Genomic DNA, 20,601 nt, shown 5'->3' on the forward strand with positions numbered 1-20,601 from the left:
TATCTGGAATGGGATAGATCAGCAAGTGTATTTAAGGGAGTGGGTGAGGGGGGTGAGGGAGGGGAGTGAGGGAGGGTGAGGTGGGGTGAGTGAGGGTGAGGGGTGGTGGGAGTGAGGGGTGGTGGGAGTGAGGGGGAGGAGGTGAGGGGGAGGAGGGAGGGGGAGGTGGAGTGAGGGGGAGGTGGGTGAGGGAGGTGGGTGAGAGAGGGGGGTGCGGGAGGGGGGTAGGGGAGGGGGAGAGGAGGGGGGGGAGGAGGGGGGGGGGAGGAGGGAGGGGGGAGGAGGGAGGGGGAGGAGGGAGGGGGGAGGAGGGAGGGGGGGGAGGAGGAGGGGGGGAGGAGGGAGGGGGGAGGAGGGGGGGGGGGGAGGAGGGAGGGGGGGGAGGAGGAGGGGGAGGGGGGGAGGAGGGAGGGGGAGGGGGGGAGGCGGGAGGGGGAGGGGGGGAGGAGGGAGGGGGGGAGGAGGGAGGGGGAGGGGGGGAGGAGGGAGGGGGAGGGGGAGGGAGGGGGACGGGGGGGAGGAGGGAGGGGGAGGAGGGAGGGGGAGGGGAAGAGGGAGGGGGAAGAGGGAGGGGGAAGAGGGAGGGGGAAGAGGGAGGGGGAAGAGGGAGGGGGAAGAGGGAGGGGGAAGAGGGAGGGGGAAGAGGGAGGGGGAAAGAGGGAGGGGGAAGAGGGAGGGGGAAGGGAGGGGGAAGAGGGAGGGGGAAGAGGGAGGGGGAAGAGGGGGGGAGAGGGAGGGGGAAGAGGGAGGGGGAGGGGAGAGGCAGAGGGAGGGGGAAGGGAGAGGCAGAGGGAGGGGGAAGGGAGAGGGGGAAGAGGGAGGGGGAAGAGGAGGGGGAAGAGGGAGGGGGAAGAGGGAGGGGGAAGAGGGAGGGGGAGAAGAGGGGGGGGGAGGGAGGGGGAAGAGGGAGGGAGGGAGGGAGGGGGAGGAGGGAGGGGGAGGGGGAGGGGGAGGAGGGAGGGGGAGGAGGGAGGGGGAGGAGGAGGAGGGAGGGGGAGGAGGGAGGAGGGAGGGGGAGGAGGAGGAGGGAGGGGGAGGAGGGAGGGGAGGAGGGAGGGGGAGAGGGGGGAGGGGGAGGGGAGGAGGGAGGGGGAGGAGGGAGGGGGAGGAGGGAGGGGGAGGAGGGAGGGGGAGGAGGGAGGGGGAGGAGGGAGGGGGAGGAGGAGGGGGAGGAGGGAGGGGAGGGGGGAGGGGGACGAGGGAGGGGGAGGGGGACGAGGGAGGGGGAGGGGGACGAGGGAGGGGGAGGGGGACGAGGGAGGGGGAGGGGGACGAGGGAGGGGGAGGGGGACGAGGGAGGGGGACGAGGGAGGGGGACGAGGGAGGGGGAGGGGGACGAGGGAGGGGGAGGGGGACGAGGGAGGGGGAGGGGGACGAGGGAGGGGGAGGGGGACGAGGGAGGGGGAGGGGGACGAGGGAGGGGGAGGGGGACGGGGGAGGGGGAGGGGGACGGGGGAGGGGGACGAGGGAGGGGGACGAGGGAGGGGGACGAGGGAGGGGGACGAGGGGGGGGACGCGGGAGGGGGGACGAGGGAGGAGGGGGACGAGGGAGGGGGAGGGGGACGAGGGGGAGGGGGAGGGGGACGAGGGGGGGAGGGGGACGAGGGAGGGGGAGGGGGACGAGGGAGGGGGAGGGGGACGAGGGAGGGGGAGGGGGACGAGGAGGGGGAGAGGGAGGGGGACGAGGGAGGGGGAGAGGGAGGGGGACGAGGAGGGGGACGAGGGAGGGGGACGAGGAGAGGGAGGGGGAGGGGGACAGTGAGGGGGAGGGGGACAGGGAGGGGGAGGGGGACAGTGAGGGGGAGGGGGACAGGGAGGGGGAGGGGGACAGGGAGGGGGAGGGGGACGGGGAGGGGGAGGGGGACAGGGAGGGGGAGGGGGACAGGGAGGGGGAGGGGGAGGGAGGGGGAGGGGGACGAGGGAGGGGGAGGGGGACGAGGGAGGGGGGGGGGACGAGGGGGGAGGGGGACGGGGAGGGGGAGGGGGACGGGAGGGGGACGGGGGAGGGGGGCGAGGGAGGGGGGGCGAGGGAGGGGTGAGGGGGGGAGGGAGGGGGAGGGGGGCAAGGGGGGGGGAGGGGGGCAAGGGGGGGGAGGGGGGCAAGGGAGGGGGAGGGGGGCAAGGGGGAGGAGGGGGGCAAGGGGGGGGAGGGGGCAAGGGGGGGGAGGGGGGCAAGGGAGGGGGGCAAGGGAGGGGGGGAGGGGGGCAAGGGAGGGGGAGGGGGGGGGGAGGGGGAGGGGGCAAGGGAGGGGGAGGGGGGGCAAGGGAGGGGGAGGGGGGGCAAGGGAGGGGGAGGGGGGGCAAGGGAGGGGGAGGGGGGGGCAAGGGAGGGGGGGGGGGGGCAAGGGAGGGGGCAGGGAGGGGGAGGGGGGGGGGGGGCAAGGGAGGGGGAGGGGGGCAAGGGAGGGGGAGGGGGGGCAAGGGAGGGGGAGGGGGGGCAAAGGGAGGGGGAGGGGGGGGCAAGGGAGGGGGAGGGGGGGCAAGGGAGGGGGAGGGGGGGCAAGGGAGGGGGAGAGGGGGGGCAAGGGAGGGGGAGGGGGGGGGCAAGGGAGGGGGAGGGGAGGGGGGCAAGGGGGGGGAGGGGGGGCAAGAGGGGGAGGGGGGGCAAGGGAGGGGGGGCAAGGGAGAGGGAGGGGGGGCAAGGGAGGGGGAGGGGGGCAAGGGAGGGGAGGGGGGGCAAGGGAGGGGGAGGGGGGCAAGGGAGGGGGAGGGGGGCAAGGGAGGGGGAGGGGGGCAAGGGAGGGGGAGGGGGGGGCAAGGGAGGGGGAGGGGGGGCAATGGGGGGGAGGGGGCAAGGGGGGCAAGGGAGGGGGAGGGGGGCAAGGGAGGGGGGGGCAAGGGAGGGGGGGGCAAGGGAGGGGGAGGGGGCAAGGGAGGGGGAGGGGGGCAAGGGAGGGGGAGGGGGGCAAGGGAGGGGGAGGGGGCAAAGGGAGGGGGAGGGGGCAAAGGGAGGGGGAGGGGGCAAAGGGAGGGGGGGGGGGCAAGGGAGGGGGGCAAGGGAGGGGGAGGGGGGCAAGGGAGGGGGAGGGGGGGCAAGGGAGGGGGGCAAGGGAGGGGGAGGGGGGGCAAGGGAGGGAGGGGGGGCAAGGGAGGGGAGGGGGGGCAAGGGAGGGGGAGGGGGGGCAAGGGAGGGGAGGGGGCAAGGGAGGGGGAGGGGGGGCAAGGGAGGGGGGCAAGGGAGGGGGGCAAGGGAGGGGGGCGAGGGAGGAGGAGGGGGTGTGAGTGAGGGGAGGGGGAGCGAGGATGAGGGGGGGTGAGGGAGGTTGAGGGAGGGGGCGGGGGGTGAGGGAGGGGGGGGGGGTGAGGGAGGGGGGCGGGGGGTGAGGGAGGGGGCGGGGGGGTGAGGGAGGGGGCGGGGGGTGAGGAGGGGGAGGGGGGTATGAGGGAGGGGGCGGGGGGTGAGGGAGGGGGCGGGGGGTGAGGGAGGGGGGCGGGGGTGAGGGAGGGGGCGGGGGTGAGGGAGGGGCGGGGGGGTGGAGGGAGGGGGCGGGGGGGGTGAGGGAGGGGGCGGGGGGGTGAGGGAGGGGGCGGGGGGTGAGGGAGGGGGGGTGAGGGAGGGGGGGGGGGTGAGGGAGGGGGGGGTGAGGGAGGGGATGGGGGGTGAGGGAGGGGGAGGGGGGTGAGGGAGGGGGTGAGGGAGGGGGAGGGGGTGAGGGAGGGGGAGGGGGGGTGAGGGAGGGGGAGGGGGGTGAGGGAGGGGGAGGGGGGGTGAGGGAGGGGGGAGGGGGGGGTGAGGGAGGGGGAGGGGGGGTGAGGGAGGGGGAGGGGGGTGAGGGAGGGGGGAGAGGGGTGAGGGAGGGGGGAGAGGGGGTGAGGGAGGGGGAGAGGGGTGAGGGAGGGGGCAGAGGTGTGAGGGAGGGGGGGAGGGAGGGGGGTGAGGGAGGGGGAGGGGGGTGAGGAGGGGGAGGGGGGGAGTGAGGGAGGGGGAGGGGGGGTGAGGGGGGGTGAGGGGGGGGGTGAGGGAGGGGGAGGGAGGGGGAGGGGGGTGAGGGAGGGGGGGTGAGGGAGGGGGAGGGGGGGGGGGTGAGGGAGGGGGAGGGGGGGGTTGAGGGAGGGGGAGGGGGGGTGAGGGAGGGGGAGGGGGGTGTGAGGGAGGGGGAGGGGGGGTGTGAGGGAGGGGGAGGGGGGGGTGAGGGAGGGGGGGGTGAGGGAGGGGGGGGTGAGGGAGGGGGGGTGAGGGAGGGGGAGGGGGGTGAGGGAGGGGGAGGGGGGGTGAGGGAGGGGGAGGGGGGTGAGGGAGGGGGGGGGGTGAGGGAGAGGAGGGGGGGTGAGGCTGGGGGTGAGGCTGGGGGGTTGAGGCTGGGGGGTTGAGGCTGGGGGGTTGAGGCTGGGGGTTGAGGCTGGGGGGTTGAGGCTGGGGGGTTGAGGCTGGGGGGTGAGGCTGGGGGGTTGAGGCTGGGGGGGTGAGGCTGGGGGGTGAGGCTGGGGGGTTGAGGCTGGGGGGTTGAGGCTGGGGGGGTGAGGCTGGGGGGTTGAGGCTGGGGGGTTGAGGCTGGGGGGTTGAGGCTGGGGGGTTGAGGCTGGGGGGTTGAGGCTGGGGGGTTGAGGCTGGGGGGTTGAGGCTGGGGGGTTGAGGCTGGGGGGTTGAGGCTGGGGGGTTGAGGCTGGGGGGTTGAGGCTGGGGGTTGAGGCTGGGGGTTGAGGCGGGGGGTTGAGGCGGGGGGTGGGTTGAGGAGGGGGGGTTGAGGCGGGGGGGTTGAGGCGGGGGGGTTGAGGCGGGGGGGTTGAGGCGGGGGGGGTTGAGGCGGGGGGGTGAGGGGGCGTGGGGAATGGAACGTGGGAGCAGGACTGGGGGTGAGGGGACGAGACAGGGGGGTGAGGGGACGAGACAGGGGGGTGAGGGGACGAGACAGGGGGGGTGAGGGGACGAGACAGGGGGGTGAGGGGACGAGACAGGGGGGTGAGGGGACGAGACAGGGGGTGAGGGGACGAGACAGGGGGGGTGAGGGGACGAGACAGGGGGGTGAGGGGACGAGACAGGGGGTGAGGGGACGAGACAGGGGGGTGAGGGGACGAGACAGGGGGGTGAGGGGACGAGACAGGGGGGTGAGGGGACGAGACAGGGGGGTGAGGGGACGAGACAGGGGGGTGAGGGGACGAGACAGGGGGGTGAGGGGACGAGACAGGGGGGTGAGGGGACGAGACGGGGGGTGAGGGGACGAGACGGGGGGTGAGGGGACGAGACAGGGGGGTGAGGGGACGAGACAGGGGGGTGAGGGGACGAGACAGGGGGTGAAGGGACGAGACGGGGGTGAGGGGGCGAGACGGGGGGGTGAGGGGGCGAGACGGGGGGGTGAGGGGGCGAGACGGGGGGTGAAGGGGCGAGACAGGGGGTGAAGGGGCGAGACAGGGGGGTGAAGGGGACGAGACAGGGGGGTGAGGGGACGAGACAGGGGGGGTGAGGGGACGAGACAGGGGGGGGAGGGGACGAGACAGGGGGGGTGAGGGGAAGAGACGGGGGGGGTGATGGGGACGAGACAGGGGGGGTGAGGGGACGAGACAGGGGGGGTGAGGGGCGAGACAGGGGGGGAGAGGGGACGAGACAGGGGGGGGTGAGGGGACGAGACAGGGGGGGTGAGGGGACGAGACGGGGGGGTGAGGGGACGAGACAGGGGGGGTGAGGGGACGAGACAGGGGGGGTGAGGGGACGAGACAGGGGGGGGGAGGGGACGAGACAGGGGGGGTGAGGGGGCGGAGACAGGGGGGGTGAGGGGGCGAGACAGGGGGGTGAGGGGGCGAGACAGGGGGGTGAGGGGGCGAGACAGGGGGGTGAGGGGGCGAGACAGGGGGTGAGGGGGCGAGGACAGAAGGGTGAGGGGGCGAGGACAGGTGGGTGAGGGGGCGAGACGACGGGGGGTGAGGGGGCGAGGACAGGGGGGGTGAGGGGACGAGACAGGGGGGTGAGGGGACGAGACAGGGGGGGTGAGGGGACGAGAGCAGGGGGGTGAGGGGACGAGACAGGGGGGTGAGGGACCGAGACAGGGGGGTGAGGGGACGAGACAGGGGGGTGAGGGGACGAGACAGGGGGGTGAGGGGACGAGACAGGGGGGTGTGAGGGGACGAGACAGGGGGGTGAGGGGACGAGACAGGGGGGTGAGGGGACGAGACAGGGGGTGGTGAGGGGACGAGGACAGGGGGGTGAGGGGACGAGACAGGGGGGTGAGGGGACGAGACAGGGGGGTGAGGGGACGAGACGGGGGGTGAGGGGACGAGACAGGGGGGTGAGGGGACGAGACAGGGGGGTGAGGGGACGAGACAGGGGGGGTGAGGGGACGAGACAGGGGGGTGAGGGGACGAGACAGGGGGGTGAGGGGACGAGACGGGGGGGTGAGGGGACGAGACGGGGGGTGAGGGGACGAGACAGGGGGGTGAGGGGACGAGACAGGGGGGTGAGGGGACGAGACAGGGGGGTGAGGGGACTAGACAGGGGGGTGAGGGGACGAGACAGGGGGGGTGAGGGGACGAGACAGGGGGGTGAGGGGACGAGACAGGGGGGTGAGGGGGCGAGACGGGGGGGTGAGGGGGCGAGACGGGGGGGGTGAGGGGGCGAGACGGGGGGGTGAGGGGGCGAGACAGGGGGGTGAGGGGACGAGACAGGGGGGTGAGGGGACGAGACAGGGGGGGTGAGGGGACGAGACAGGGGGGGTGAGGGGACGAGACAGGGGGGGGGAGGGGACGAGGACAGGGGGGGTGAGGGGACGAGACAGGGGGGGGTGAGGGGACGAGACAGGGGGGGTGAGGGGACGAGACAGGGGGGGTGAGGGGACGAGACAGGGGGGGGGAGAGGGGACGAGACAGGGGGGGGGTGAGGGGACGAGACAGGGGGGTGAGGGGACGAGACGGGGGGGTGAGGGGACGAGACAGGGGGGGTGAGGGGACGAGACAGGGGGGGTGAGGGGACGAGACAGGGGGGGTGAGGGGACGAGACAGGGGGGGTGAGGGGGCGAGACAGGGGGGTGAGGGGGCGAGGACAGGGGGGGTGAGGGGGGCGAGACAGGGGGGTGAGGGGGCGAGACAGGGGGGGTGAGGGGGCGAGACAGGGGTGTGAGGGGGCGAGACAGGGGGGTGAGGGGGCGAGACAGGGGGGTGAGGGGGCGAGACAGGGGGGTGAGGGGGGCGAGACAGGGGGGCGAGGGCGCGAGACAGGGGGGTGAGGGGGCGAGACAGGGGGGTGAGGGGGCGAGACAGGGGGGTGAGGTGGCGAGACAGGGGGGTGAGGGGGCGAGACAGGGGGGTGTAGGGGGCGAGACAGGGGGGTGAGGGGGCGAGACAGGGGGGTGAGGGGGCGAGACAGGGGGGTGAGGGGGCGAGACAGGGGGGTGAGGGGGCGAGACAGGGGGGTGAGGGGGCGAGACAGGGGGGTGAGGGGACGAGACAGGGGGGGTGAGGGGACGAGACGGGGGGGTGAGGGGACGAGACGGGGGGTGAGGGGACGAGACGGGGGGTGAGGGGACGAGACAGGGGGGTGAGGGGACTAGACAGGGGGGTGAGGGGACGAGACAGGGGGGTGAGGGGACGAGACAGGGGGGTGAGGGGACGTGACAGGGGGGTGAGGGGACGAGACAGGGGGGTGAGGGGTCGAGACAGGGGGGTGAGGGGATGAGACAGGGGGGGTGAGGGGACGAGACAGGGGGGTGAGGGGACGAGACAGGGGGGTGAGGGGGCGCGACGGGGGGGGGAGGGGGCGCGACGGGGGGGGTGAGGGGGCGCGACGGGGGGGTGAGGGGGCGCGACGGGGGGGGTGAGGGGGCGCGACGGGGGGGTGAGGGGGCGAGATGGGGGTATGAGGGGGCGAGACGGGGGTGAGGGGGCGAGACGGGGGGTGAGGGGGCGAGACGGGGGTGAGGGGGCGAGACGGGGGGGTGAAGGGGCGAGACGGGGGGTGAGGGGGCGAGACGGGGGGTGAGGGGGCGAGACGGGGGGTGAGGGAACGAGACGGGGGGGTGAGGGGACGAGACGGGGGGGATGAGGGGACGAGACGGGGGTGAGGGGGCGAGACAGGGGGGGTGAGGGGGCGAGACGGGGGGGTGGGTGAGGGGGCGAGACGGGGTTGAGGGGGCGAGACAGGGGGGTGAGGGGGCGAGACAGGGGGGGTGAGGGGGCGAGACAGGGGGGGTGAGGGGGCGAGACAGGGGGGGTGAGGGGGCGAGACAGGGGGGGTGAGGGGGCGAGACGGGGGGTGAGATGAGGGGGCAAGATGAGAGGGAGAGTACCGAGGGCTGGAGGCAATGGGTGTGGAGGAGGATGGAAAGGGGTTGGGCATTGAGGGTGGTTGGGGGGGGGGTGAGTGAGTGAGGGAGAGGGGAAAGGGGTGGGTGAGGGAGGGAGGGAGGGGAGGGTGAGGGAGGGAGGGGGGGGTGGGGGAGGGAGGGAGGGAGGGGGGGTGGGGGAGGGAGGGAGGGAGGGGGGGTGGGGGAGGGAGGGGGGGAGGGAGGGAGGGAGGGGAGGGTGGGGGAGGGAGGGGAAAGGGGTGGGTGAGGGAGGGGAAAGGGGTGGGTGAGGGAGGGGAAAGGGGTGGGTGAGGGAGGGAGGGGAAAGGGGTGGGTGAGGGAAAGGGGGGGGTAAGGGAAGGTGAGTGGGGCGAAGGTGAGGGGAGGGGGGCGAAGGTGAGGGGAGGGGGGCGAAGGTGAGGGGAGGGGTGTGACGAACATTGCGACTTAACCTCCCCCGACTCGCGCTCCTCACCTGACGGCGCCGCGATTGTTCCGTCACTGCCCAGCTCGGCGCCTGCGCTGTTCAAACCGGAAGTGCACGGACGGGAAGCCGCGCGGACCTGTTCCGCGAGAGTCGAAATCGTTCACCCGGGAGGGCCGGGCCGTTTGTTGTTGTCGTCGCTTCATTTGTCTTTGAAACCCACCCGCCATTTGTTTTGAGAAAGAAAAAGATGGAAGACGACGCCCCCGTTATTTATGGGCTTGAGTTTCAGGTAGTTTTTTTTTGTCGGGTCAAGTGTCGGGCCGAGGACTGGTGTTGAAGGGGCAACTTGCAGCGTTTGACATCCAGAGCGTCCCCAGGCAGGGCCAGTGGTTCAGGAGGAGCTGAATGTGCCCATTGGCAGCAGTCAGCTTCACCAACTGCTGACTCGGGCCTGCCCATCAACAGGTGCACAATACTTTAAGAATGATCATGTTAAAGCATAAAAACCCACACCAAACTGAAAAAGGTGTGATCGTAAAGGAAACAACAAGATAAGAGAACCGTCAAGATTTGCCTTTGACTCAAATCTTCACCAATAGCTCTTTCATTCCGAAAACGCTTGAATTGTCCATTAGTACACAGAAGGTCCCGGGTTTAATTCCCGGCTTGGGTCGCTGTGTGGAGTCTGCATATTCTCCCCAAATCTGCGACGGTTTCCTCCGGGCACTCCGTTTTATCCCACATATCCCGAAAGACGTGCTATTAGATAATTTGGACATTCTGAATTCTCCCTCAGTGTACCCGAACAGGTGCAGGAATGTGGCGACTAGGGGCTTTTCACAGTAACTTCATTGCAGTGTTAATGTAAGCCTACTTGTGACACTAATGAAGATTATTATTATCGAACTCTGCGTTGAAATGTTGCTCCAGCAAGAGTTCCCGCATGGTGCTAAATTGCACGATCACCTCTTGAGCCATATCTTAGAATCTAGCATCAGAATTTTGTAGGCAGGTGAGACATAAGACAGCAGGCAATGGGTAACGTTTCCATTAGTAAGACTCATTCTGGCACCATTCTCGGCTATAGCAATGTCAACCTTTGTTGTAAACCATGGCTTGCTAGGTGGCACTGTCGCCTCTGCATCCCACTGTCGGACCTGAACACAAAATCAGTACTGAGGATGTACTGTATTGTCAGAGGTACGGTCTTTTGCATGTGATTGGTGTTGCACAGTGATTAACACTACTGCCTCACAGTGCCAGAGACCCAAGTTCAATTTCGGCCCTGGTGTGACTGTGTATATTCTCACCATGTCTGTGTGGGTTTCCTCCAGGTGGTCCGGTTTACTCCCACGTTCAAAGATGTTAGGTTAAGGGGATATTGGGATAGGACAGTGTTGTGCTTTTTTGGAGGATCGGTACAGAGTCAATGAGCCGAATGTCCTTCTTCTGCCGGGCTTCATTGATACATACATATGTACATATGCATGAACCTACTAATTAGGAGCAGGAGTAGGCCATTAGGCCTCTCAAGCCTGCTCCTTTTGAGAAGCTGAAATCCTGTGGCACTATTTTGAAAGTGAGCAGGGGAGCTATCTACACTGTCCTGGCCAATATTTCCCCCAAAACCAACATCGCAAAAAAACTTCAATTCTTTGTAAGATCTTGCTGTGTGTAAATTGGCTGCAGAATTTCCTACACCACAGCAGTGATTATACTTTAAAAGTATTTAATTGGCTGTAAAGGACTCACTTTCAGTGGTTGTGAAAAATGCTAACCATATGCAAGTCTTTTTTTTCTGTTAATGCATTGAAATATTAATTAAAAGATATTAAAGCAAATAAATGTTTAACACAGCAACTTTAATCAGATGTGAATAAATCGAAACATTGAAAATATTACGCACTATCACTATTAAAGAATCAACAGACAGCACGCCAAACTCAATGCATGAACAGAACACAAGACTTGCATTTGTATAGCATTTTTCACAACCACTGAAAGTGTGAGCCCTTTACAGCCAATGAAATACTTTTGCTGCACTCCACAATGCCTACCGTGAAGCTGATTCCCCTATCAATGTACTGAGAAACCGGTCAGTATGTTTACGCCTTCCTTCCAGCCTTGGAATCTTTTGCATATTTTGGTCTTACATCCACTTCAAAAACTGGTCCTGCATCTTGCATGTAGGCCACAGTAAATCTGTCTTGCCAGCTTAGAAGTTCTGAGACACACAGGCAAAATGTTTATATGTGTGGCACCAACAACCTGCACACTACTAATACATTTAACATAGTAAAAATGTCCCAAGATGCTTCTCAAGAGCTTTAGATCACTCTAAATCTCATGCACCACTCGCTCAACCCATGCTGGGACAGAAATACTCTTTTTATTCCTTCTCAATGAGTGTCGGCTAAATTTAGCATTCATCAGGCCCCTCAGTCACCAATATGAATCAATAAATGCCTATTGTATCTCCCAGTCAATGTCAAATTGCAATCTCTCTTGAACTGTGCAAAATCAAAGTACCCACTCGAGAGCCTCCAGCATATATGATTAGTTAGCTATTGTTTAAGATGGTGAGTAGAGAGCTTTATGCCTCCAGTTTGATAGCAATATCGATCAAACATATTCCATTGGCTTCCTTTAGCCTCAATGAACCTAAAATTTTCCAGAAAGCCTAATATACTGAAAATTAGAATCAGCTGCAAAACATTTGGAACCTGCATTGGAAAAAAAATTGTCTTGTGATGATTTAAATTAATTTGTATAACAGTGTAGTGCCGCCACTTGTGCCAGTCGCAGTTACACAGAGAATTGTGAACTAAATGTGATAACCTTTGTTTGTACATTATACATTTTACTGAAGTGCATCATGATTCAGAATGCATTGTTTTGGTGTATTCCGCTGCTGGTTATCCTTGTGATGTGGCACATTTGTGATAAATCTCAAATTGTACTTCTGAAGCAAGTACATTAAATGTTAATGTAACATTTGGTCCTGTTACATTTTGAAACTTTTTCTATGTAGCAAATATTTTAGGATAATTAGTTGAAACCTGAAGAAGATCTAACCATTAAAGCAAGGTTCTAAACAAAGGAGCTTTCTGTGTAACTTAAGGACTGCGCATAGGGGATATATTTGTCTACCATGTTCCTACTTTTCCAGAGAATCATACTGCACAGAAGGCAGCCATTTTGCCTATCATGCCAGTTCCATCACTTTGCAAGAACTGTCCAATTAATTCCACTCCCCTGCTCTGCAGTCCTGCAAAGTTTTCTTTTTTACGTGTATACCCAGTTATTTTTTGAAAGTTATTCTGTTTTTGAAACTTTCACTTTTTTGATATTCTTGTAGTAATTGCCATTTTTATTGGAGAAAATGATAAACATATCAGAAACATTATTGATGTTTTTTGAAAAAAGCACCAGTTCAATTGGCAGCATGGAGGCCTTCAACCCGCTTCCAGTAATTATAATGGATTATTTTACTAAACAATCAAAAATATTTCCGGTACCTAAATAAAAAGTACCTAAAAAGTGTTATGTTTTGCAAATTTCTGGGGAGTGTAGAAAAGTGCAATTCAAACTACTCCACAAGCAAGATATCTAATCACATGCTGTCAATTGGCTCAAATATTATCTATCTATCCATCCATGGGCGGCATGGTAGCACAGTGGTCAGCACTGTTGCTTCACAGGGTCCCAGCTTCGATTCCCGGCTTGGGTCACTGTCTGAGTAGAGTCCACACTTTCTCCCCATGTCTACGTGGGTTTCCTCCGGCTGCTCTGGTTTCCTCCCACAAGTCCTGAAAGATGTGCTTGTTAGGTGAATTGGACATTCTGAATTCTCCCTCAATGTACCTGAACAAGCGCCGGAGTGTGGAGACTAGGGGATATTCACAGTAACTTAATTGCAGTGTTAATGTAAGCCTACTTGTGGCAATAATAAAGATTATTATTATTATTGATTATTATTATCTCGCTATGTCATAAAAATAGTCATCTGTCCCAATTTCCTGCCTGTCACACTTTGAGAAATAAGTATAAGAAGCAATGACTCTGGTGCGGCCACATTTGAAGTAGTGTGTGCAATTCTGGTCGCCGCATTATAGGAAGGATGTGGAAGCATTGGAAAGGGTTAGAGGAGATTTACCAGGATGTTGCCTGGTAGGAGGGAAGATCTTATGAGGGAAGGCTGAGGGACTTGAGGCTGTTTTCGTTAGAGAGAAGGTTAAGAGGTGACTTAATTGAGGCATACAAGATGATCAGAGGATTAGATAGGCTGGACAGTGAGAGCCTTTTTCCTCGGATGGTGATGTCTAGCACGAGGGGACATAGCTTTAAATTGAGGGAAGGTAGATATAGGACAGATGTCAGAGGTCGATCCTTTACTCAGAGAGTAGTAAGGGCGTGGAATGCCCTGCCTGCAACAGTAGTGTACTTGCCAACACTAAGAGCATTCAAATGGTCATTGGATAAACATATGGATGATAAGGGAATAGTGTAGATGGTCTTTAGAGTGGTTTCACAGGTCGGCGCAACATCGAGGGCCGATGTTCTATGTTCTGTGTTTCTATGTTCTAAAGACTTTGTCTTTGTAACTTTCCTGTCACTTTCCAATCACATTTAGACTTTCAAATGGGCAGCATGATAGCACATTGGGTAGCACTGTTGCTTCACAGCACGAGGGTCCCAGGTTCGATTCCCGGCTTGGGTCACTGTCTGTGTGGAGTCTGCACGTTCTCCCTGTGTCTGTGGGGGTTTCCTCCCACAAGTCCCGAAAGATGTGCTGTTATGTGAATTGGATGTGCTGTTATATGAATTGGACTTTCTGAATTCTCCCTCCGTGTACCTGAACAGGCGCCAGAATGTGGCAACTAGATTTTCACAGTAACTTCATTGCAGTGTTAATGTAAGCCTACTTGTGACAATAAAGATTATTTAAAAAAATAAATTATGATTGTGACCTCCAATTCAACAATTATATAGCACCTTGAAGCAACTTGAGGCACTTCACAGGAGCATCATTAAACAATATGTGACACTGATTCACATAAGTAGATATGAGGACAGTGACCAAAAGCAGCCAAAAGCTGAGTCAAAGAGATAGGTTTAAGGAATCTCTTAAAGGAGAGAGAGGCAGAATGGTTTCTGCTTGGGGCCTAGGTAGTTGAAGGCTGCTGAAGAGGTTTTGATCAGGGATGTGCCTGACCAGATTTGGAAGAGCACAGAGATCGGGTGGTGGGGATGGAGTTTGTAAGGATGGAGGAAATTATGGAGATAGGGAATGGCAAGGCTGTGGAGGTATTGAAACAGTGATGATTATTTCAGTATTGAAGTGTAGCTGTACTGGAAGCCAATGTAGGTCAGTGAGCATTGAGGTGATGGGCGAATGGACTTGGCACATGTTAGTACACAGGCAACAGGTTTTGGGTGAGCTCTCATTTATGAAAGGTGGAAGATGGAAGGCCAGCTAAGAGAATATTGGAATAGAAAAGTAAAGAAATAACAAATGCAGCAATGAGGGTTTCAACAACAGATAAAATGAGGCAAGGGGTGCAGATGGATGATGTTATGGAGGTAGAAATGAGGGATCTTGATGATAGAACAGCTATGTGTTTGGATGCGAATGTCAGGATCAAATAGGGTGTCAAAGTGGTGAATGGTCAGATTCAACTTCGTGGCTAGGGATGCGAATTAAGTTGGTGGCTCGGAGACAGAGAGGTAGTGATGTTGACCTAGATGTCGTCAGTGCACATGTAGAGACTGACGTGCTTTTGGACGATGTTGCTGAGGGGCAGTATGTACGTGAGAAATAGGACGCCAAGGATACATTGTTGGTGGACTCTCAAGGTGATGGTGAGGAAGCCATTGCATGTGATTCTATGGCTACAACTGGTTAGTTAAGAATGGAATCAGGCGAGGGCAGTCTCACCCATCTGGATGATGTAGGAGTGGTGTTGGATGCGAATGTATGGTCAACTGCAGAGAGGTTGCGAATGGTGGCATAATACAACCAATAACATAATGTAGGGACTGTTGCCTTCATTGGTATGTTACTGGGCTAATAATCCAAAGATTCAAAATGCACCAAGGCAGGTAGGGAATTCAAATTTAATTAAATAAATCTGAAATGAAGTATCAGTATTGGTGACTATGAAATTGCAGATTTGGCATTAAAACCTATCTGGCCCAACAATATCCTTTCGCGAAGGGAGTTTGCTACCCTTATCCAGTCTGACCTACATGTCACTCCGGACCAACATAAATCTGGTGGACTTCTAACCAGCCTCTGAAGTGGAAACCTTTTAGTTGTTTCAAAGAAAGCTGACAATGTCTAATGAAAATCCCAAAAGCACTGTGGGTGTACCACTGCTGTTGCACTGTTACAATTCAAGAAGGCAGCTTGTCACCACCTACTCGAGGGCAGTTAGGAATGGGCAGTAAATGTTGGCCTCGCCAGTGACGTTCCGATCCAATAAAGCCATTAAAAAAAATATAGATAATGTGGGAAGTTCACGTCACGTCACAAAAGGTATAATTTGTGACTTTGATGGGAGTCCTTTTAGAATGTGGCAGGGATAATTGGAGGAATTCAAACATGGAGTTGCGGGAAAATGGGCAACGAGTTAAAGTACTTTGGAGAGTAAAGACTGGTTGGAGATGGGGCAATAGTTTTCAAGGGCATTGGTTTGTTCAGGGAGAGGTGATGACTGCAGATTTAAAGAGGAGAGAGATAGTATCTGTAGGGAGTATACATGTAACAATATCAGCTAATGTGGGGAACAGGAAAGCAACATTCTCCCTATTTTTTATGGGGTACTTGGGTGATTTTCTTTCAGTGCATGTCTCTGAATTATTTTGTGCAGTTGCACAGGTTCAGAAATTCAGAGGCATTGACTTGTGGAAGGCCTGAATGTTTGTTTTTGCATGCTGCATGCAAGACTCAGCAGGAATGTTGCTTGGGTGGTCAGCAGTTTGGCAGAAATAAAGTCAAGGGAGCAGAAGGTGAATCTCATAGACATGTGGAATTAATAAAGGGCTTGAGGGAAGATAGGGCAGAAACTGAGGAAAGGTGTGGGCTGGGGCACAGGAACCTGTAAGGAAGGTGGCAGGAGAGAAAAAATGAAATGAAATGAAAATCGCTTATTGTCACAAGTAGGCTTCAAATGAAGTTACTGTGAAAAGTCCCTCGTCGCCACATTCCGGCGCCTGTTCGGGGAGGCTGGTACGGGAATTGAACCCTGCTGCTGGCCTGCCTTGGTCTGCTTTCAAAGCCAGTGATATAGCCCTGTGCTAAACCAGCCCACAGGAGTTCGAGAAAAGAAGGGAATGGGCTCAGGCCCCAAGTAAGATCTTGAGGAAGAAAAGCTAAATAGGCCATGCAGCTCATTAATCTTATTCTGCCATTTGATAAAATCGAGGCTGATCGGATTGTGGCCTTAATTTCACTTTCCCCCTTGTCCCCTTAATGCTTCTGTTGATTAAAAATCAGTCAAACTTAACTTTGAATATATTGAATGACTGCCTCCACTGCTCTCTTTGGAAGAGAATTCCAAAGGCATTCGAAACTCTGAGAGAAGAAATTCTTCCTCATTTCTGAGTTAAATGGGGAACAGCTTATTTTTAAACTGACCTCTAGTCTAGATTATCCTGCAAGAGGAAACTTCCTCCCAGCATTTGCCTTGTCAAGCCCGCTCAGAAATTTATATTTCAATAAGATCACTTCTCATTCTTCTAAACTCCATTGCGTATCGGCCTAATCTGTTGATTGAGTATAGGACCAATCTGCGGAAACTTTATTCATAAGGGAACTCATTCATTTCAGGAATCAAATTGGAGAACTTTCTCTGAACAGTTTCCACTGCAGGTATATCCCTCTTTAAGTAAGAAGACAAAAACTATACCGAGTGCTCCATGTGCGATTTCACCAATGCTCTACAGCTGCAGCAAAACTTCCTTACTTCATTCCATTTGGAATAATGGTCAACGTTTTGTTTGTCTTCCTAATTACTTGCTCTCACTGTGTGCTAACCTTTTTGTGATTCCTCTATACTGCATAATTCTGCAGCCTCTTTCCATTTAAGTCATGGTCTGCTTTTTAATTCTTCCTACCAAAATGGGTAACCTTACATTTTCCCACATTATACTCCATCTGACAAATATTTGCCCAATCACTTAATCTATTAATATCCTTCTGCAGACTCTTTGTATCTCCTAGGGGCTTTTCACAGTAACTTAATTGAAGCCTACTCGTGACAATAAGCAATTTTTATTTTAATTTCCCTCGCAACTTGCTTTCCTAACCAAGTTTTTAGCATCAGCAAATTTGACTACAGTAGTCTGTCATTAATCTAAGTCATTAATGTAGATCGTTGAGACCCCAGCACTGATTCCTGTGGTAGTGCACAAGGTACAGGTTGCCAATCTGACAATTACCCGATCCGACTCTCTACTCCTTGTTAGTTAGCCAGTCCCCTATCTATGCTACTGCATCACCCCAACACCATGAGGTCTTATCTTGTGGAGTAACATTTTATGTTACTGCCAACATCCTGAGGGTTACCACTGACCAGAAACTAAATTGGATTTGCCATATAAATACTGTGACTACAAGAGCAGATCAGAAGCTAGGAAGCCTGATGCAAGTAACTCGCTTCCTGACTCTCCAAATTCTGTCCATCTACAAGGCACAAGTCAGGAATGTGATGGAATACTCGCCAGGACAAAGCAGCACTCCTTGATTGGCACTCCTTCTAAAAACATTCACTCCCTCCACCATCACGAACAAGCAGTGGCAGCCATGTGTACCATCTACAAGATACACTGCAGAAACCCATCAAACACCTACTAAACCCACAATTGCTACATTTGAGAAGAACTGCTCCACAGCAGATATATGGGAATGCTACCAACTGGAAGTTTTCTCCCAAGTTACTCACCATTCTGACTTGAAACAATATCACTGTTCTTTCACTGGGTTAAAATCCTGGAACTCCCTCCCTAACAACACTGTGGTGTACCTACGCTACACATACTGCAGCGGTTGAAGAAGACCGTTCTCGACCAACTTTGCAGGGACAATTAGGGATGGGCAATAAATGCTGGCCTAGCCAGTACCGTAAGTGAATTTAAAATATTTTATCTGATATATTACTGATTGTCTTTTGGAAATCCAAGTACACTACTGGTTCCTCTTTTTCCACCCTTGTTACTTCCTCAAAGAACTCTCAGAACCTCATCAAACACTATTTCCCTTCCACAAAATCTGCCTGAATGTAGTATTCTACATTTTTCCAATGATTGATGTTAGACTAACTGGCCTGTAGTTTCCTGCTCTCTGATTCCCTCTTTTGAATATTGCTGGTACATTTGCAGTTTTCAAATCTGCCAGGTCCAAGCCAGAGAACTTTGAAAGGTCACAACCAATGCATCAATGATCGCTGAAGCCACTTGTTTTAAAACGCCAGGATGCAGCCAATCAGGTTCAGGGAACTTGTCGCTCTTTAGTCAGTTGGTGATTTGTTTTAAGTTCCTCTCTTTTGATTGCCTACTATTTTTGGGATACTCTCTGTGTTTTCTACTGTGAAAACAAAATACTTGTTAATGGTGCCATTTCCTTGTTTCCCAATAATACTTCTCCAGTTTCACCCACTGACTGACCAATGCTTACTTTAGCTACTCTCTTCCTTTTTATATATTTGTGGAATCTTTTATTGTCTGTTTTCAAATTTCTTGCTTGGTTTCACTCATACTCCAATTTTCCCCGCTTTTATTTTTCGTCATCCGTTGCTGATTTCTAAAATATTCCCAATCTTCTGGGGTAAGAAGCCTTTGCAGCATTGTTTGCTTTCAATTTTGTGCCATCCTTGACTTCCTTGATTAGCCACGGATAATACATCTTCTCGAAGTGCCGTTCTTTCTTATTTAAATATATCTTTGGTGAGAGATATGAAATAGCTCCTCAAATAGCTGCTGCTGTTTCTCTACCATCAGACCCAATTTTCACACCCTCCAACTGAACGTGAAATTCAATCACTCTTACTGAAATGATCCTTTACCATGAGGTCATTCATTAATCCTGCTTCATTAGATTACCAGGTCTAAAATAGCCTTAAACAAAAACATAAAATACTGGACAATCTCAGCAGGTTTGACAGCATCTGTGGAGAGAGAGAGTGCTAACGTTTTGTGTCGGGCCCAGAATCTCCCCAGTACTGATTGTAAACTGCCGCCCACGTTTTGACACCCCCCCCCCCCCCACCCACTGCCGACTACAGCGATACTTTCACCCACCAGCCACCATACCCACTTACCTTATATACTTCTTTCAAAGTGGCCTTTTAAATGTTTTACTTACTGGAATATGGCAGCTAGTGACATAAAAAGGGGCCATGGTTTCCACACAGATATTCTCTGTTCCTTCTTGTGAGGATTGATATGCTACCCGAGATTCGAAGGATCCTCCATTGGAAGAGAGGCCTGCAAAATCTTAGGAAAGTAAGTACGTGATTATTGTCTGATCTGGGTTGGAAATAGGGATTTTGACCAAGATGTGAAGTTCTGAGCCAAATGATCTCGTCATTCTTCTCATTGCACAATGTGAGATCTTGCAACACAAATTGTCCACTGTGTTTGCTTACATACCAGCAGGGAATGCTTCAAAAGTGATTGAAAAATATATGAAGTTCTTTGGGATTTCCAAAAACATGAAAGACAATATATAAATTCAAATATTTTCTTTCTCGATGTGTTCAAATAAATAAAACTCTGGTACATCTCTTGTAGTTGCTGTTCCATTCTCCATCGCTCTCAGCAAGTATCGCGTCTGCTGGTATCCATCTGTGCTTGCACAGTTCTGTCTACATTAGGTTTGTCTCTTGTCTTCAAGGCCTGCAGAACTAATGTCAGACTGATCAATCTTGTTTGTTTTTGTGAATTTCTCCTGGATGTAATTACATGATACTTGAAGGAGAATCTTACACGTTGACATTCTTCAATTGTACATCCATTTTATGCTCTGTCTTTCTGAGGCAGAGTGCAGCATATATCGGAAACATGCCTTTAATTTCATTTCTCCAACACTGGGTATTTATCAACTTTGGACTGTTGCTTTTCTTATTTTTTTTATTTGTTCATGGGCTCTGGGCGTTGCTGGCTGGGCCAGCATTTATTGCTCATTCCTGAGGGTATTTAAGAGTCAACCACGTTACTGTGGGTCTGGAGTCACATGTAAGCCAGACCCAGTAAGGACAACAGATTTCCTTCCCTAAAGGGCATTAGTGAATCAGATGGGTTTTTACAATAATCAACAAAGGTTTCATTGTCACCTTTTAGATTTTTAATTCCAGATTTTTAAAAATTGAATTCAAATGCCACCATGTCCCCATCTGCCATGGTGGGATTCAAACCCGAGTTCCCAGAATATGACTCTGGATCACTAGTCAAGCGACAATACCACTACATCACTGCCTCCCCATAATGGTTATATGTTACATATGGTTACATGTTGGGTTATATGTGCTTTACAGAGTTGAATAAAGTTTCTATTGGAAGGTGTGATGACTAAATTTATAGTTGACAGAGAGCAAACTATGAAATTATGCAACGATAAGACTACAGTAAGATGAAAGATTTGTACCTTTTATTTTGCAGGCACGAGCTTTAACACCACAGACTGCTGAAACTGATGCGATCAGATTCCTCGTTGGCACCCAATCTCTGAAGTATGATAATCAGGTAAATACCATTGACACATTATACAATGTTGTATGTGTTTTTATGAAAAACGCTGAAATAATTTAGATTTTTTGATTTAATGACTGGGTGAATGTCCAGTGACTTGGGAAACCTGACAACTCCCCTAACCCCACTCCCCCACCCGTGCCCTTCCAAACCCTTACTGATAGCCAGGAAACCGAGAAAACAAATTTGTTAGGACTTTGGCGTTATTTGCAGGAG

The 20,601-nt window shown here is 56.0% G+C and overlaps 2 protein-coding genes across 4 annotated transcripts in view; one reads left to right on the forward strand and one right to left on the reverse strand.

Annotated features, from left to right (window-relative positions):
• Positions 1-8,768, reverse strand: part of trappc12 (trafficking protein particle complex 12) — a 150,472-nt gene extending 141,704 nt beyond the window's left edge. For both annotated transcript variants that reach the window (XM_038800320.1, XM_038800319.1), the window contains exon 1: positions 8,686-8,768. The gene's annotated coding sequence lies outside the window, so the exon portion shown is untranslated. The remainder of the gene's footprint in view (positions 1-8,685) is intronic.
• The window catches only part of eipr1 (EARP complex and GARP complex interacting protein 1), a 112,314-nt gene continuing 100,450 nt past the window's right edge, over positions 8,738-20,601 (forward strand). Inside the window, exons 1-2 of one of the 2 annotated variants that reach the window (XM_038800331.1) lie at positions 8,738-8,926; positions 20,296-20,379. In XM_038800331.1, the coding sequence (XP_038656259.1) occupies positions 8,885-8,926; positions 20,296-20,379 (126 nt within the window). In that variant the 5' untranslated portion in view covers positions 8,738-8,884. Of the gene's footprint in view, positions 8,927-20,289; positions 20,380-20,601 lie in introns of those variants that run through there. The other variant, XM_038800334.1, reaches the window with a different exon arrangement.

This window comes from Scyliorhinus canicula, chromosome 6, assembly GCF_902713615.1.
Source record: "Scyliorhinus canicula chromosome 6, sScyCan1.1, whole genome shotgun sequence".
Lineage (NCBI taxonomy): Eukaryota > Metazoa > Chordata > Chondrichthyes > Carcharhiniformes > Scyliorhinidae > Scyliorhinus > Scyliorhinus canicula.